Below are 18858 nucleotides of genomic sequence, written 5' to 3' on the forward strand. Positions count from 1 at the left end.
GCGTCAGTGTCAAACTGAGGTCTCAAATGGCCTTGCATGCTTCTATCTGCTCTCTTGGAGCCCCATGTGGCTACCATGTGGTGAACAAGCTAGCCTGAGGAGCAGAGGTAAGCCAGGCATCCCAGCTGAGGCCATTCTTGACCAAGACAATCTAGTAGCGGAGCACAGACACATGGGTGAGCCACGTCAGAACCAGAAGAAGTTCCTAAGTCCAGCCCAAATTCCCAACCCACAAAAATCACAAGACACATAAATTGTTGTTTTAAATCACTAAGCTTGGGTGGCTTGATATGCAGAAAAAGCTAATTTATAAAGAAACCATTATGATTCACAACATTAACCTGGAAACACATTAGCTTTCCTTCAAGAGAAGTAACTAACTTTCTTTCTTGCTTGAGAACAAAAACACTTTAATTGGTAACTTAAGCAAAGTAGTGGCTAGAAGGAATTCCAGAATCACCAATGTTTACTCATGACCCTCTTAGACCTACAATCTGTAACTAGCTTTAACTGGCTATTCTCTACAATGAGGAACATCACAGGAAAGGATAGATTCTGAGGTAAACCAGGACCCAAATCCCAGCAGGCTCTTCTAATCAGAGTATCCATCTTGAATTTATATTAAATATATTATTTAATTATATATTTTATATTATAAAATATTAAAAAAATATTATAAAACATGAAGCAATTACAAAACACTACGAGTATATAAGCAAACTATAAAATCCTTGGTTTCTTCCCTTTTGTCCCTTTAGAGTTACTTCCTTCTCTAGTCACCAGACTTTAACATAGCAAGTACCTAATATTCAGTCCTGAGCTTCTGCAGCTTCTCTCTACCTCAGAGGGCTTATCAATTCCCATGGATTTCACAAGGATTATTTTCCAAACCTTATGTTTAGCTTGTAGATCTTCTTAGAACTCTAAATTCATCTTCAACTTACTGTGCCATGAACATTTGTCTCCTGGCAAACTCACTCCCCAGCACATCCAACACATATTAGTTCTTAAACCAACTCCCCTTTACAATTGCCGCATTTCTGTTCATTATCATTTTCTATTCCCTTTATCCGATCACTATCATTTTTCCTTCTACTTTTACTAATTATTCTCCCAGGTATCCAGACTCAAAACTTTAACTCCTCCCTCTCTTAGATCTTCAGATCTAACCAGCCACTAAACTGTGGATTCTTCCTTTGCAGAGTCCTAAATACCTCGCTCTTCCTTTTCACTCCTATCATTCCCACCTAGGTTTAGTTTATCTCATGCCTGGAACACTGAAACAATCTCACTTCAATTGAACCAACTTCTGGCATCAGCTTTCTAATCAACAAAAGGAAGACATCTTGCACAGTTATTTAACACATATAAAAGAACACAGTGATTGGCAAATGGTATGTGCCTCACATATGGTAGTTATTATCCTGCCATCCAGTTGTTTAATCATGTCACCTTCCTCTTCAAAATTCTCCAGTGACTCTGAACTGCCTAAAGAATAAACTCCAAATTCCTCATTCTGTCACCCAAGTCCTCCCAAATCTGGTCCCAGTATACCTCACTTCCAAGCACTATGCTAATCCTCCAAAGAGGCTTCCTCTTGGTCCTCTCATGCTCCTGGCTCTTATACCTGGTACCTATCCTGATTCTGCCTTTCTGGAATGTCTTCCCACTCCAAACCTAGCCTACCCTCTAAGGTCCTGCTTAAGTAATTCCTTCCTCTTGAAGCTTTCTTGGCAGATCCAAGCCAGAGTGATCTGCTTTTTACCTACCGCTCAGCTCTTCACTGATAAATATCAACCAACCAACACCCACTGAGAACTCTCTAAGTATAGGCATGAGGAAGATACAAATATAAATAAATAAGTTCGTACTAACAAAAAATTTATAGGCAATTAAGGAGGAAAAAAACCCAATCAGAAAAAGTCTTGCAATATCAATATTACCTTGTACAAGTTACTAGAGTCTTCATAAATATTTAAGTATCTCCATACTAGATTTTTTGAATTGGCAGGGTGGGGGGAAATCACCCAATGTATTTAATATGTCAAAAGGCACCAAACATATCCAGCCCACAGAATATAATAAATACTTAATTGATTTGCTTCAATTTCCAATTGTCAGATGTATAAAATGGAAAACATTTATAAGTTTCCATGTGAAAACAGAAACATCTATAAGTTTCTACTAATAAATAGAATAACACATGCTACTGGAATCAACATTAAATTTCTTACCTGTTCAAGTGCTCGAGGAAGGTCATTCACCCAGTGCAAACTAAAACATGAAAACACGCATTTGTTCTAGCTTAATTCACATAATTAATTAGTATAAGTATCACTAATATAATGACAAACCACAAAAAAGGAGATAATTTAAGTTTAAAATTGCATATCAAAATTCACTGATTGATTTTACACAGGTTTTTAAAAATATGCCCAGGTTAAAACTTTCCTTCTGTCACACGAGAAAATGTGGCAGTATTTCACTTTGTCGATATGATTATATGTGCAATTATTCTTTGCTCAATAAAGTAAAAGTAAATTTTTCAAATAAGACATACAAATGGCCAACAGGTATATGAAAAGATGCTCAACATCACTAATCATTAGGGAAATGCAAATCAACACCTTATACCTATTAGCATAGCTATAATGAAAAAAACAAGAGACAACAAATGCTGGCAAAAATGTGGAGTAAAGGGAACCCGTGTACACTATTGGTGCAAATGAAAGCTGGTATAGCCACCATGAAATAGTACAGAGGTTCCTCAGAAAAATTAAAAATTGAACTACCATATAACCCAAAGGAACTCTAGGTATATATCTGAAGGAAATTAAAACACTTTTTATTTCAAAGAGATACCCGCATGTCTATGTTCAGTACAGCATTATTCACAACAGTAAAGATGTGGAAACAACATAAGTGTCTTGCAGAAAAAAAGGTTCCCCAACCCTGCCTTAGACCAAGCCTCTGTAATGTTTTTCATTTCATGACAGATTCTGAATACTTTTCTAAGTTTGCTCAGCACACCTCAATAAACAGGGAAGAAGTTACAAACTCACTGAAGAAAACAGCAGAGGTGCCCAGCCAGTGTGGCTCAGTACTTGAATGTGGACCAATGTACAAGGAGGTCAGGGCACATGCCCAAGTTGTGGGCTTGATCCCCAGTAGGGGGCATGCAGGAGGTGGCAGATCAATGATTCTCTCTCATCATTGATGTTTTTCTCTCTCTCCTTTCCTCTCTGAAATCAATAAACACATATTTAAGAGAAAAGAAAAGAAAAGAGAAGAAAAGAAAAGAAAAGAAAAGAAAAGAAAAGAAAAGAAAAGGAAAGAAGGGAGAAAGAAAAGGAAACAGCAAAGGTAAACAACTCTCCCAGTTTACCTGGGACTGAGGAGTGTTCAGGGACACAGGCTTTCTAGTGCTAACACTGGCAAAGTAATGAGCAAACTGTGATGACTGTCCACCCATTTTAAAAACAACTATCAAAAGCGTTGTATTGAGCATGTTGAATCTTTGAAAGAAAATCTGACAATAACAAGGCAGGAGAAATAAGGTACCACATAAAATATTTTATTTTCTCTATTAGACACTAAGTTAAGGACAGGATCGCTGTCTGAATTCATTTTGGTATTACCCCAAAGCATCTAGCTCACTGCCTTGCATATTATAACCTACTAGAGGCCAGGTGCACGAAATGTGTGCACGGGTACAGTCCCTAGGCCTGGCCAGCAACCAGGGCCTATCAGGGCCTTCCTTCATTCCACACCACCCCCTGGTGGTCAGCACATGTCATAGCAAGCAATCGAACTCTCGGGCTCCCGGTCGAACTCCCGAGGGGACACTTTGCATATTAGCCTTTTATATATATAGACTAGAGGCCCAGTGCATGAAAATTCATGCACTGGAGGGGAGCCCCTGAGCCCGGCCTGCCCCCTCTCACAGTCTGGGAGCCCTCAGGGGCGGGAGACAACCTGGTGATCAGGGGAAGGCGATGCCCCCATCACACCTCTGCTGCTACCACTGCCGGCAGCGCAAGCCTCAGCTGGCCCTGGTTACCTGAGCCTCAGGTGGCCCTGGGCAGCTGGGCACCGCCATCCAAGGCTTGCCTGTGCCTCAGGCCAGCCCTGGGTGGCTGGGGGGCTGAGAGACTGGGGGACTTCAGAGGCAGGCGGGCCCAGCCTTGCTGCATGCCTGCCGCCCCGGCGGGACTGAGGAGACTGGGCGCCGTCATCCTGTGGCTGTGGGCGCCGCCATCTTTGAGGGTGTTGCAGTCAATTAGCATATTCCCTCCTTACTGGCTGTGAGTGCTGCCATCTTTGTGATGGTGTGAGGGTCAATTAGCATATTCCCGCTTTATTAGATAGGATTCAATAAATATTTATAATATATGTTTATGTTATAAGTGTGGAAAGACATGGTAGAAAGAACACAGGGGAAAAAGTAATCCTGAGGACTATATTTCTATGTAGAAAAATAATTAAAATAGAAGGAAATGCTAGCTTTTCCTTATTTACCAGAATCTATATATATAAAAGCCTAAGCGACTGTCCGACCAGTAGTTATGACATCAACGATCACCAGGGGGCAGACATTCACAGCAGGAGCTGCTGAGCTGCGGTGACTTGGCAGCTGTGGTTCTCGGGTGATGCACCCAGAATCAGAGAGGAGGGAGCCCGATTTCAGGGTGCATCACCCAATCCCCACAAGCCAGGCCAAGGGACCCCACTTGGGCACGAACCCATGCACTGGGCCTCTAGTGAGTTTATGAAAGTTGAGGTACTATATCATATTATCTCCATTCAGGAGCCGATGTCCACAATCCTTTACCAGAGAAATCATACAGTTTATAAACAAAGAAAACCAGGTTTGTGACTTTAAAAATAAAAGGCATTGAGAATTTACTCCCGTATCTATTTTATTTATAACGTCTATTTTTTTTAAGTACAAATGGATTACCAACCTTAAACTGCTAACCACCAGGTCAAATGTATTTTCTCTGAAAGGAAGGAATTCTTCATCAGCTAAAACAGTGACAGTAGGAATTTCCGTTTCTAAGGTATTTTTCTAAGGATTAAAAAATAGAAGTTCAAAAACACATCTATAAAATCTCAATTAATACAATTACTGTTTGTTAAACCTAAGCCATGCTATATTTCTTGTCAGCTTCTATCTCTTCTGGGAGAAAAAAGGGAGCCACAAAGAAGGCACTCAAAAAATATTTCTTAAATTACACTTAAGACCAGCCAAAAAACTTGTTAGCTGGTTGGCAAAACATAAATAAGACACTTATCTCACACCAAAACAAATCTCAGAAAACTAAAAGTTTAAGTGGAATAACTGAAGCCATAGAAGTACTAGATGAAAATATTGGTGAACATTTTTATACTCTTTGATGAAAATGCAAAAGTAAACATGACTCAAAAGGCAGAAACTATAAAGGAAAAGACTGATATATTTGATGATAAATGAATCAAAAACTTCTAAAAAGCAATAAATAATGTAAACAACACACTTGGGGAAATATTTATGTCATATATAATGAAAGATTAATATCCCCCAAAAATAAGCTAGAATAAAAGCACTTAGAATAAAAATATGTCATGGGTAAAGTAGATAAAGGACAGGTATAGACACATCACAAAATTATAAAATTTACAAATTAAAAAATACTAATAGCCAAATATCAGTAGCCAAAAGACATCAACAGTGACTTGGTTGTACTAGTCATCAAAGAAACGCAAATAAAAAGAACAAGATTCTACTTTCTGTCTATCAGATTGACAAAGACAAAACAACTGGACCAATGTTGCCAAAGAGGAGAAAAGAGTACTTTCATTTAAAGTACTCTTAAATGGTTATTCAATCTTCCTAAGGTCTAATCTGGAATCCATAAATTCTATTACTAGGAATTTATTGCCAGGGAGAAAATAAATGAAACACACAAATTGCTTTATATGATTACGTTCATCACACTGTTGGTTATTAAGAAACTAAAAATATAACTGTACTACAATACAAATTTAGCTAAATAAACCATGGAATATTCATATATTGGAATACTACATATCCAATTTAAAAGACAGTATGTGTATGTCATTCACTGATATAAAAGGATGATAGTCTGTGAAAACATAGTATGTTAGCATAATGCCATTTGTATAAAACTGTACTGGGGACAGTTAAACATCTACAAAGATGGAGACCAAAATGTCACCAGCAGATGCCTCTGAGTGATGGATCTAGGGCAATGGTTGGCAAACTGCGGCTCGCGAGCCACATGCGACTCTTTGGCCCCTTGAGTGTGGCTCTTCCACAAAATACCACGTGCAGGTGCACACATACAGTGCGATTGAAACTTCGTGGCCCATGCGCAGACGTCGGTTTTCAGCCTGGGCGAGTCTATTTTGAAGAAGTGGCATTAGAAGAAGAACTTAACTGCTTTAGGTATCTGATAGACGAAACAAGTGTACAAGACGAGTGTGAAGGGAGAGTTGGAAGGGGTCGACCTCAGCAAACGTACCTCAATCAGATGGAGGACGTTTTTAGCAAAGGCCAGCTTAGGAGTACCCTAATTAAGTTAATAACAATGTACCTACCTATATAGTTTAAGTTCAAAAAATTTGGCTCTCAAAAGAAATTTCAATCGTCGTACTGTTGATATTTGGCTCTGCTGACTAATGAGTTTGCCGACCACTCATCTAGGGGGATATTTTTCCTTTTTTTCTTTATAGTTCCTGTATTATTTAGTTCTTTTTTGTGTTATTATTTATAATCAGAAAAAAAGAGTTATTTTCATCTCAAAGGAAATAAAAATAAAGAAACAAAAAACTAAAAATCAAACCAGGAGATCAAAAACCAACAATGTGTTAAAAAGCTACCTACCAAAGCATTTTCTGCTATGTCCACTTGGAAAAACTTTCCAACAGTTTCCTGCAATAAAATAATTAAAGCTGATCCAATGTTACAAAAACAAACAAACAAAAATCCAGTAACAATAAAACAAATGTTGAAATTTCTAAAGGAGAATGTGATAGTTACAGATTAATTTTCAGCTGTGTAAGGGTATTTTTCTGCATAAAAGCATTATGATGCAAATACCTTAATAACACATATTAAGTTACAAAGATTTAAATATATGCACCCAACCTTATACTTAATATATTTATATTTAATTAAATAAAGAACACAGGTGTAACTAATCAACATCCTTAATTTACTCCACTGGATCAGGCATATGTATTAACTTTTCCAAAGCATAATATGCCCTGAGCTAGTCCCCACTCTTCTTGTGCCACAAAAGGCTTGCGTTGGTTTTCCAGCCTTTTAGTTGTTCATCAAGAGCTTACAGAGTAAAGAAAAGATTTCACACAGACACTGAGGGGGGAGGGGGAAGAGAATAAGTGGCTTTCTTTTCCCTGTTTCACTTATCCTCCCTTCCTGCAAAGAGGATAGGATACCATATTTCTTTCCAATTAACACCTTCATGTTCTCTTTTCTCTAGGATCCAGCTCCCTCCATTACTATCTAAACCCATCTTCAATTTCTATCTTCTTGAAACAGCAGATGCCACCCAATCTTGGAAAAATCTTTAACCACCTTCAAGTTGTTTTGTTTGTAATCCACAATCCCACTTCTTACTAATGTCTTTCTCCTCAATTTCCACTTTCACTGCTCTATGAAGACTATTTCACTAACAACCTAAGGACCAATTACAGTCTATCTGCTCCCAGTCTTAGTTCACTTTACCTGTTAAGGGTCTCTTAGAAACATCACTGCTTTCTACTCTTGTTCCCCTCCTCTGCTAGATACGTCAATCCTTTCCACTTCACCCACATCCCCTTCTTAAAGAATTTCCCTGAAAAATAAAAAATAAAAAATAAAGAACTTCCCTTCCCACAACTTGGAAAGGTCAGCCTACAGTTACCTGGCTGCCTGAGGACAACTGGTATGCAGATGAATGTTTAACTACAAGCTCTCCAAAAAGGGGGCCCTAAATTGTAGTGTTTGCCAATTTCCATGGTGTAACTACTCCAATAGAGGATTTCATGCTACCAACATGATGGAGCTAAATGTGGAATTGGGAAAAGATGTTACACAATAGGCTTTCACAAGCCAGCTCCAGTACAGTAATGCCAGGAGTGAAAATTAGGCCAACCAGACTATGTATCCCTGTCCTTCACTCAGAAATGTAAACTAAGAGCCTTGGAGTCAGGGTAGAAGTCCCCAGAGCTGGAACAGCATGTAGACTTGGGGTGGAAGCAGTGGAGTGCTGGTAAATATTTAATAACTGGCTGTTGGTTGGGGACTGCTTGGTAGCATTTGCCAACTTCCATGGTGCAAATACTCCCACAATGGCTGATTCCAAACTATCAATATGATGTCACTGACCACGGAGTTGGGAAGAGATACTAATAATCTGCTCTCATGAGCAAGTGTGAGCTAACTCCAGCACACCATTGGGTGTAGGTTACTCATATCAGGGCCACATGCATTGATGAACACCAGGGATAGAAGAGGTCAAAAGGGGGAATGGGAGGCATAAGTAATACTTTCAACAATAAAGATTTTTAAAAATATTTTAAAAAGAGGAATCAATGAATAAGTCTTTTAGCCTGAGCAACCAGAAGAATTGATTTGACGTGCCCACTATATCTAATCAGTCATCAAGTTTTGTGGATTTACTAGGTCTCTCTCATACATCCCTTCCTGTATATCTTGCAGCCTCCATATAGGTGGCAGGTCTTTAACTCTTCTGTCTGCACTGCCTTTAACACAGCCCTCTAACTGGTCTATTTCTTATCATCTTCCTTCTTCAATCCTTCTTGCATACCATCCTAAAAATGAATCTTTCTTAAACATCCCTATATCACATCCTATAGTATTCTACCTCTGTGCCTTTCCTCCTGCCATGCCTTTACTTCCAATGCCTGTGAAACACCAATTCAGTTTCTTTTAAATCCCAGAACAGATTCTGTACCCTTTTAGAGGTCTTTGACCACATGAACCCTTACTGATATTTTCTTTCCCTTAACTCCTGTTGCAGTTTAATAACTGTACCATTTCTGTGGCATTTACTACTATCAACAACAGTGGAGCCTCACACATATCCCTACCTGTGTCCTGACTCAAATGTATGTATTTTTCTACTGTAAGTAGATTTTATATAAAAATCCCACTTTAATCTGTATCCATCAGTGGCTTATAAAATAATAAATAAATGTCTTTATGGTTGAATTAGAAAGTGCAAAATAAAATGGTATAAACATTAATAAAGGATACTTATCACACTGAAATTAATATATTTTCTAGCTAAAATATTAGCTTAATCACATTCTTTAAATGAATGTCAATTGGATTTTATTGAGAATTATTAAAAACATGTGCACAAAGTAGAAATAAAGAGCAACATATCTTATATACACTTAAAAAGCTATCATTAGGAGCACTGTATAAAATAGATTCAAAGTAAAGAAAAACAACTTTAAGGAAAAATACTTAAGAGGGGACACAAAACAACCATTAGTTCAACCACTTAAAAAAATTAGCAATTCTGATATAATCCAAATATAACTGATTAAGAAATTCTTTCCTTAAAATCAGCCAATTTTATTTCTCAAAGTAAATTAAATAATAAATATACCTTATTCAAATTTTGTGCTATGTAACCTCTTCCACAACCGACGTCCAAAGCAAGGGGAAAATCTCTAAAAAACAGACACAGAAGTTATGTTTTGTCTGTAATAATATAGTCCATAAAATAATTATTAAGATCTAATTTTGCTTATAATTCACTAGGAACTAATTTGTAAGTGAATGCAACTTTCAAAAAGTATTATCATCTCTCTTTTCTGCCTTGCAAGTTTTAAGTACCAGAAAACATACCAGACAGAGAAAGTCTATCTGGTCCAGCCATTCACAGGATCTCACAGTCAACCGGCTTTCCATATGGAATCCATGACATGGATTCAAAGAACAGATTTAGTGACTGTATTTTAATTTGATAATATATGCAGATAAAGAGTAAAAAGAAGTTAATGTAGATTAACATGAGCCCAGCTGGTGTGGCTCAGTGGTTGAGCATCGATGTATGAACCAGGATAGGAGGTCACAGTTCAATTCCCAAGTTGCAGGCTCAATCCCCAGTATGGGCTGTGCAGCAGGCAGCCGATCAATGATTCTCTCTTATCATTGACTAGAGGCCCGGTGCACAAAATTTGTGCACTCGGTAGGGGTGGGGGGGGGGGGCGGGGCTCAGCCCAGCCTGTGCCCTCTCACAGTTCAGAAGTCCTCAGGGGATGTCCAACTGATGGGTTAGGCCCGCTCCCCACGGGGTGTGGGCCTAAGCCAGCAGTTGGACTCCTTAGCACTGCCGCGGAGGCAGGAGAGGCTCCCACCACTGTCACTGTACTCACCAGCCATGAGCCCGGCCTCTGGCTGACCGGTGCTCCCTCTGTGGGAGCGCACTGACCACCAGTGGGCAACTCCTGTGTTGAGTGTCTGCCCCCTGGTGGTCAGTGAGCATCATAGTGACTGGTTGTTCCACGGTCGGGCTAAAACTGACTCTCCAACATTCCCCAAGGGGTCCCAGATTGGGAGAGGGTGCAGGTCAGGCCAAGGGACCCCACCGGTGCACAACTGGGGCCAGGGAGGGTCACAGGACGTTGGCCAGCCAGGGAGGGACTGTGGGAGGGCTCCAGGGCATGTCCAGCCCATCTCGCTCAGTCCCGATTGGCCGGACCCCAGGAGCAAGCTAACCTACTGGTTGGAGCATATGCCCCCTGGTGGTCCGTGCATGTCATAGCGACTGATCGACCAGTTGACTATCTGCCCCCTGGTTGTCACTGCATGTCATAGGGAGCAGTTGAACGGCCTTAGCATATCATTAGCATATTGTACTTTGATTGGTTGAACAGCTGATTGGTCGACTGCACACGTAGCATAATAGGCTTTTATTATACAGGATGTTTCTATCTCTCCCTTTCCCTTTCTCTCTGAAATCAATAAAAATATATATTTTAAAAGAAAACACAAAAATATTCCACATACCTATCAGGAACATACTAATTATTTCTACTTCTCATGACTTAGATATCATCATATGAAATGCCGTGAAATATCATATGTTAAACTAAAAACAAAAACACCAACTAAATAATAGCTCACTTTTATTGCAGTCTTACCCAGTTCAGAAGTATGCTAAGTGCTCAGAGTTCAGTAAATTAACCCAAGGTCATCCAACTAAAAACAGCAAAACTAGAATTCGGTCAGTTTGAACCCTTAACCAGAACCATTATCCCCTGTACTATGCTGTCTTCTCTAAATATACCATGTCATACTAAATCAGGACACATTTCATTGTAGGCCATAGGCTTATGAAAAATTTGTGACAAGAAAACTTAAAATTTTACTCACTAATAACATTTTTCCTATTGGAACCAAAAGAGTCCCTTTTCAAGTTCTGTTGAAACATGTGTCAAAAATATAGAACACCAGTACACAACTGGAGAACCACCGGTGAAAGAGAACCATTTATTTACCTAATACCCTCTATCTTGACTATGAACACAGGTAGTGTGGCACTGAGAAGTACACAGGCTTTGAAACCAGAAAGACATGAGTTAGAATTCTGGGCCTGCAATTTACTGGCTCTGTGACCAGAAACAAGTGTTTTGATCTTGCTGTATCTCAGTTTCCCCAAGCATAAAATGGAAAAGTTATTATCTCCCTCAGGGTTGGTGTAAAATTTTTAGTAAACAGTACATGTAAAGTATTTAGGCTAGTACAAATGCTCAGCAGAAGTTAGTTATGAGTTATGATTATCACTGATTAAAACAGTATTAAGTGAGCCTCAGATAATGCAAAAAGGACCTTTACTAGTAATAATCTGTGGGATTCGTGGACACAGACAGTAGTGGGGTGAAGGCCTGGAGAGGGGAAGTGAGTGGAGAGGACAGAGGTCAATGATGGGAGGTGGTGAAAGGAGGACATCTGTAATACTTTCAATAATAAAGATAAATTTTAAAAAAATAATCTGTGGGTTAGTTTTTAAAAATCATCACAAGATTATTGCTGACAATATAAACTACTCTTTCTAATACCAGAACATTAGTATAAGGACATTTAGACTGGTATTTTAAACTAGTGTCCTGGTGCACAGATTCATGCACACTGAAAGGAAATTAATTAGAATACTTTAATATCGCTATTTGTGTCTTGCTAATGAAAAGAAAATAGGATTCTGCCAAGTCTCCTATCTACCTACTCCAGGACTTCTGTGAGGATCAAATGAGATGAGGCACGGGAAAATGCTTCACAAACCTTTGGTTAAACTGTAAAATATTTGCACCTGGCTATAAAGCAAGTTGGGTTCCTGGGCTGAAGAAACTCCAAGGAGGCTAGTCACTAAGGAGCGGTAGCTGGGCATTGCTACATAATGTCATTACCTGGCACCCACAGCCACTGTTTCCGGGCTGGGCTGGGCTGTGGACCACATTTTATGCCATGGGGTCTTGGCAGCAACGACTGCGATTTGGTGGGGTGTCGCTCTGGTGTGGTGGCGGGGCTGTGTCCCACTTGGGGAAAGCAGAGTGTTGGTTTCTCAGAGCCAGATCTGTGGTGCCATTTATTTTTAAACTAGAGGCCCAGTTCATGAAATTTATGCATGGGTAGGGTCCCTTAGCAGCTGCTGGCTGTCGACTGCTGGCTGGGGCCTCCCTTCCCCAGCTGCCAGCTGCCAGCCGGGGCCTTCCTTCATTCAGCATCACCCCCTAGTGGTCAGTGCCTGTCTAACTCCCGGTTGGTCGAACTCCCACCGTGGGAACAATTTGCATATTAGCCATTTATTATATAGGATGAACAGTGCATGTCATGGCAGCTCCTGCGTTGAGCATCTGGCCCCTGGTGGTCAGTGCACATCATAGCTACTGGTCAATGGACAGACACCTAGCCTTTTATATATATAGATATATAGATCATTTAATTTCAAAGAGTTACTATTAGTTTAAAACATGCTTTTATCCATAATCATAGTTCTTTCTACAAACTGTTCTTTTTTTCAATAGTATGACTTAAAAAATTATTAAATTCACAGATTTTGAAAATTTGTTTAATTTATTAAATCACAAATGGCCTAAAGTTCAGGCAAATAAAATGACAACAGTATAGAGAATTAGCTATTTTTTAGATCTTTAAAATAATGGAACTAATGAAACAGATGAAATAGGGGCAATTATTTGTAACAATGAAGCTTTTTTTAAAAAAATATTTTATTGATTTTTTTACAGAGAAGAAGGGAGAGGGATAGAGAGCCAGAAACATCAATGAGAGAGATCGATCAGCTGCCTCCTGCACGCCCCCTACTGGAGATGTGCCCGCAACCCAGGTACATGCCCTTGACCGGAATCGTACCTGGGACCCTTTAGTCCACAGGCCAACGCTCTACCCACTGAGCCAAACCGGTTCGGCTGAAGCTTTTTTTTAACCTTATGAAATTAAATCATCCCAACACTATTAAGTAGCATGGATATAACTAAAATATGATTGAAAGAGTTTGTGATTTTACAAAATTCTCTTTTTTATAGACAAATGTAATAAATTCATCCCATATTGGTCTAATTTAATGATGTTTTTTAACAAACAAAAACGCACAAAAAGTGATTTACTAACATCACAGAGTAATTCTACACAAAGATGTGGTTCCCACCATCCTATACAATAAAAGCCTAATATGCTAAGTGTCAGGTCATCTGTTAACCAATCAAATAGTAATATGCTAATGATATGCCTCTTAACTGCTCGCTATGATGTGCTCTGACCACCAGGGGGAAAATGCTCCAACTGGTAGGTTAGCTTGCTGCTGGGGTCTGGCCGATTGGGACTGAGCGAGACAGGCGGGACATGCCCTAGAGCCCACCCACGGTTCCTCCCAGGCTGGCCAACCTCCTGCATCCCTCCCCGGCCCTGATTGTGCACCAGTGGGATCCCTTGGCCTGGCCTGCACCCTCTCACAATCCGGCACCCCTCGGGGGATGTCAGAGAGATGGTTTCAGCCTGATCCCGCAGGCCAGGCTGAGGGACCCCAGTGGTGCACAAATTCATGCACCGGGCCTCTAGTGTAGTTATAAATTCGAATCTGTAAAGTTTTTACTATGCCTAATATAGAGCAATATCCACCGAGATTTTAATAATTACTTAAAGAAAGTGTTCTTTTCTCAAATCTGCCTCTATATAATTATCATAGAACAGTTATTGCCATTAAGAATACTTAAGATAAAATAGCCAAATTCTCTTCTAGCCTGATTGGGAAACAAATCTAGGTAAACTCTCCTTTGCTTAGATGATAAAGGATTCTATTGCTATTTTTAGTTAAACTTTTAAAGCTAGGTTTAGTAAATATTAAAAATTCACATGCAATCAATTTTTTCAAAAAATATATTTTTTATTGATTTCAGAGAGAGGAAGGGAGAGAGATAGAAACATCAATGATAAGAATCATTGATCAGCTGCCTCCTGTACTGGATTCTGAACCCGAAACCCAGGCATGTGCCCTGATTGGAAATCGAACTGTGACTTCCCGGTTCATAGGTCGAGGCTCAACTGCTGAGCCACGCCAGCTGGCTGCAGTCAATTCTTTATCTCCATTTTTGGAGCTATTTTTCCATGACTGGCTTTTGGCTAGGTCAAGTAGATCAGTCATTCAGGCTCAGAGGGAAGCTACGCCTTTTGCTTCCCATTCATTTTTTCTTTAAGCAACAATGAAGAACACTTGCTCTTCTACACATGAAAAAGAAGAGGCTTAGAGAGGGATTAAAATCACTAATCCTAGTAATAAATTCGTCCAGATTCTGTCATTCCAGATATCAAACCCTCATCATTTACTCTCTCAAGTCTCCAGTCAAAGTTGATTGTATTTTGTTATGTATTTTATCATCACCAACCTGGCTATGTCATATACACGGTCGGCAATCCGACTTCCAACCTGAAGGATTGAAGAGACAATGATGTACACGAGTTAAGATGAGTAGGTTTAACAGAGAAATAACACTCTTTTTCTAGTATTTAACAATCCATAAGTTATTTATATTTCAACATGTTTGTAAGTACTTTATCCCCTTTCAATGTGACCATAGCAACTTTCTTTTCAAATTCTAAATAGGAACATAAGAAATAAAAATATCCCAGGAAAGAAATTGAGGCAAATTACTTCAGAATTCAAGTAAAGAAAAATCAAGACTAAACATATTCTACATATTTTATATTTGTGTGTGTATGTGTGCCATATATATGTATATAGCTTTTATATTTCATGTGCTATAAAAGCACAAGAATGAAAATCAACAGGAACATAATAGAAACATTAATTATCCACAGATATTAGCATATGGTATATAAAAGTAAAAAAGTATTTAATTAGCTGGGGTGTATTACAGGTCAATATGTAAACTTAATCAATTAAAAACTCTATCATTTGATGACAACTAACAAATTCTGTAGAACTCCTAAATGAATAAACAACTTCCCTGTGCAATGTTTGCCAATTAGAAAAAGTCAGCCAATTCTGAAGAAACTGCAATTCCCACTCCTTCCCTAGCCCCATCCTAATTTAAAAGAGGTCATAAAAAAGGTGCCTCCTTTTGCTGGGCTAGCTTCATCTGGCAGAAATGAATGCAAGAGGCTAGTATTCCCCACATTCTATACATTCCCTCATAAACACCCCAGAGTTTCTAGTAGGACCTGAAAGTTTAGAACATATGTATATCTGTTGGGGGGTAGGAGTGGAGAAGGGAGGAGGTACAGCAGAAGTCTTTTCCCAGAGTCCACTTTGGACATTATGCCCAATATGTAAACCTTGTATTTATTGTAAAAAAACTCTCATATGCCCTAACTAGTTTGGCTCAGTGGATAGAGCGTTGGCCTGCGGACTGAAAGGTCCCAGGTTCGATTCTGGTCAAGGGCATGTACCTTGGTTGCGGGCACATCCCCGGTGGGGTGTGTGCAGGAGGTAATTGATCGATGTTTCTCTCTCATCGATGTTTCTAACTCTCTATCCCTCTCCCTTCCTCTCTGTAAAAAATCAGTAAAATATATTTTTTTAAAAAAACCTCTCATATACTTTGTTTCATTTATTGTAGTCCTGTACACTGGCCAGGCCTCAGTCAAATTGTAATCCAGGAGCTTTTCGTGGAGAAGGCTGGCTAGGAATGTCAATCCTCTGCATGACATCATGAACTCTGAGAAGATAATCAATGATCAGATCAGGCCAGGGCTTGCACAGAGCTCTGACTAAAGTAGGAGCTCCGTGTTTGTTACTTGACTTCTATTTTGCTCGAGCCCTAAAGAAACAACAACACAGGCCTCAGCTTTGTACTGTCTATTCAGAGCGTAGAAAACCCTCAGTCTCTAGTCTACCTGGGCTGAGAAGAGGAGGTCTCAAACCAGCACAGACAAACAAGAGATCTTAATGTATCTTACTTTGATCTTCCCCAAACAAAAATCAGATCCTAACACTCCACTGCTAAAATCCGTTCAACCGCCTCACATTCCTCTACAGCAGCGCTGGCCAATAGAAAAACAGTAAGAGCCACGTGTGTAGTTTAACTTTTCCTAGTAGCCACTATACATTAAAAGAAACAGGAGAAATTAACATATTTATTTAACCTAATATATCAACAATCTAATTTCAACATGGAATCAATATAAAAAGTTATTAGTGAAATATTTTACATCCTTTTCCATAGGTCACTGAAATCCAGTGCACTTTATGGACTAGCCATATCTGAAGTGCTCAGTAGCCACATGTGGCCAGAGATTACCATATTCAATGGGGAGAAAACCCGAAGTCCTTACCCCTTTTGGCTCTTACAACCTGGGCCCACCCTGCCCTCCTCTCCCACACTCTCACCAGGGGCCTCAACGGCTCTGCATTTGTCTTTCCCTTTGCCTGCAAGGCCTTCCTGCCCAGATCTCAGGGTGGATTATTATTATTATTACTTAAGAGTATTGGTTTTCTTTTTTAAATATATTTTTACTGATTTCAGAAAGGAAGGGAGAGTGGATAGATAGAAACATCAATGATGGGAGTCATTGATCAACTGCCTCCTGCACGCCCCCTACTGGGGACCGAGCCCGCAACACGGGCATGTGCTCATGACCAAAATCGAACCTGGGACCCTTCTGTCTGCAAGCGAAGCTCTATCCACTGAGCTAACGAGCTAGGCTCAGGGTGGATTCTAGTGCCTCATCAGATCGCCTGCCATGTCGATGAAGGCCGCCTTCCCTGACCATCGCAGTTACTATACCACTTCACCTTATTATCTCACCTTACTTCTTAGCTGACATCAATTTTTTGTTTGCTGTCTCGCCTCCCGCAAGAATGAAATCTACGGAGGGCAGCGGTCTACTTTGCCCTGGACATATCTATAATTCAAGCAATATGAAAGAGTGAATGAATGAATGAATGAATGGGTGAATGTGCACCTTGCAAATATCCGAGCCCAGCCTTTCCGTGATTAGAGCAGAGGCCCAGAAAGGCAGGGCGTTGCTCAAGGTCACGCGGCGAGATGGGGTCGGTCGGGACCCGGCCAGAGCTTCGCACCGAAGCCCAGGCTCGGCGCCGCCCTCCCCCGCCCCGCGGACTCACCTCCTCCTTCAGGTACTCAAACTTCATAGGCTCGGGCTGCCGGGCCGCCCAGTTCTTCTGTTTCCTCTTCAAATCGCGATCGAAGATATTTAGGGCTCTGGGCGAGGCGCTGCCCGGGGGAGAGACGCCAGAGGCGACCTTTCGGACACCAAGGTTCTTCCCCGGGACCCCCGCCACCGAAGGTCGCCGCCACCGGAGCCAGAGCCGGGTCAGCGGCAGCATCTCCCGGAATGGTGCCATTCGCTGGCGCGCCTGTCGCGCGCATGCGCCGCCGCAGCTTCGGCGACTACTCTAGAGCTCTTCGCGGAGGGAAAGCGGAGGTAGTTTGGCCCAGGTCGCCTGCCATTGCGGCGGAGCGTCACGCAGAGGATTGTGGGTGCAGTCCCACGTGAGGCTCGGAGAAGGCTCCCAGGAGGTGAGTGGGGTAGGGTTCTACCGGGACTGTGGGGGGGGGGGGACCAGCCTGTGACAGGAATCGTGAGGGATGTTCCCTTCTTCCTTGCTTTCAGGCCTCATTTGTCAGACTCCCTGGGTCCTTCCCAGGTCCTGTAGCAGAGTCCTGAGGCTTGGGAGCTGGGAAGGTGACCCTCGTTACGGGCCACCCTGGTGTTCCCCGCGTTAGAGGGTGGGTGTCAGGGGAGGGAGGACACAGAGCTGAGGGCGTCCGTCCGAGGTGAGGTCGGGCCGCCTTCCCCGCTCTGGATATCGGAGGTTTGCCCAATGCTCTCCTTCTAAGCGTGTGTCTGCGTTACCTCTGGTCGTTGGATGAGATGGTACCCCCCTCGTAAGGCTGTTCAAAGGAGTAACTGCTTTAATACATCTAAAACTCGCAGAACACCACCTGGCACTCTGTTATTCATACTACTGTTTAAAAAATATATATATTTTATTGATTTTTTAAAGAGAGGAAGGGAGAGGGATAGAGAGAAACATCGATGAGAAACATTGATCAGCTGCCTCTTGCACGCCCCCTACTGGGGATGTGCCCGCAACCAAGGTACATGCCCTTGACCGGAATCGAACCCGGGACCCTTGAGTCCGCAGGCCGACGCTCTATCCGCAGAACCAAACCGACTAGGGCATTCATACTACTGTTAAGTGTGCACGAGGGTTATTGAAACCTATGCTTTTTCTTGGCGTATAAATATTGTTTTAAAATTTTAGGGTAAAAATACAGCTGTATCGTCAAGCCTTGCTTTTTTGGAACAAAGCACCG

General features: G+C 41.0%; 2 protein-coding genes across 5 annotated transcripts in view; one reads left to right on the forward strand and one right to left on the reverse strand.

Annotated features, from left to right (window-relative positions):
- The window catches only part of NDUFAF5 (NADH:ubiquinone oxidoreductase complex assembly factor 5), a 31376-nt gene extending 13461 nt beyond the window's left edge, over positions 1-17915 (reverse strand). For 2 of the 3 annotated variants that reach the window (XR_013996365.1, XR_013996366.1), the window contains exons 1-6: positions 17643-17903; positions 14941-14981; positions 9645-9708; positions 6887-6934; positions 4965-5068; positions 2235-2274 (exon numbers count right to left, since the gene is read on the reverse strand). Coding sequence is in view for 1 of the 3 variants with exons in the window: in XM_081097757.1 (XP_080953883.1) it covers positions 2235-2274; positions 4965-5068; positions 6887-6934; positions 9645-9708; positions 14941-14981; positions 17643-17882 (537 nt within the window). In the remaining 2 variants the exon portion in view is untranslated. Of the gene's footprint in view, positions 1-2234; positions 2275-4964; positions 5069-6886; positions 6935-9644; positions 9709-14940; positions 14982-17642 lie in introns of all 3 variants that reach the window. The other variant, XM_081097757.1, reaches the window with a different exon arrangement.
- A 37-nt stretch (positions 17916-17952) lies between these two features.
- ESF1 (ESF1 nucleolar pre-rRNA processing protein homolog) overlaps positions 17953-18858 on the forward strand; it is a 63294-nt gene continuing 62388 nt past the window's right edge. For both annotated transcript variants that reach the window (XR_013996328.1, XM_081097232.1), the window contains exon 1: positions 17953-18057. The gene's annotated coding sequence lies outside the window, so the exon portion shown is untranslated. The remainder of the gene's footprint in view (positions 18058-18858) is intronic.

Source organism: Myotis nattereri, assembly GCF_964212035.1.
Source record: "Myotis nattereri genome assembly, chromosome: 8".
Taxonomy (NCBI): Eukaryota; Metazoa; Chordata; class Mammalia; order Chiroptera; family Vespertilionidae; genus Myotis; species Myotis nattereri.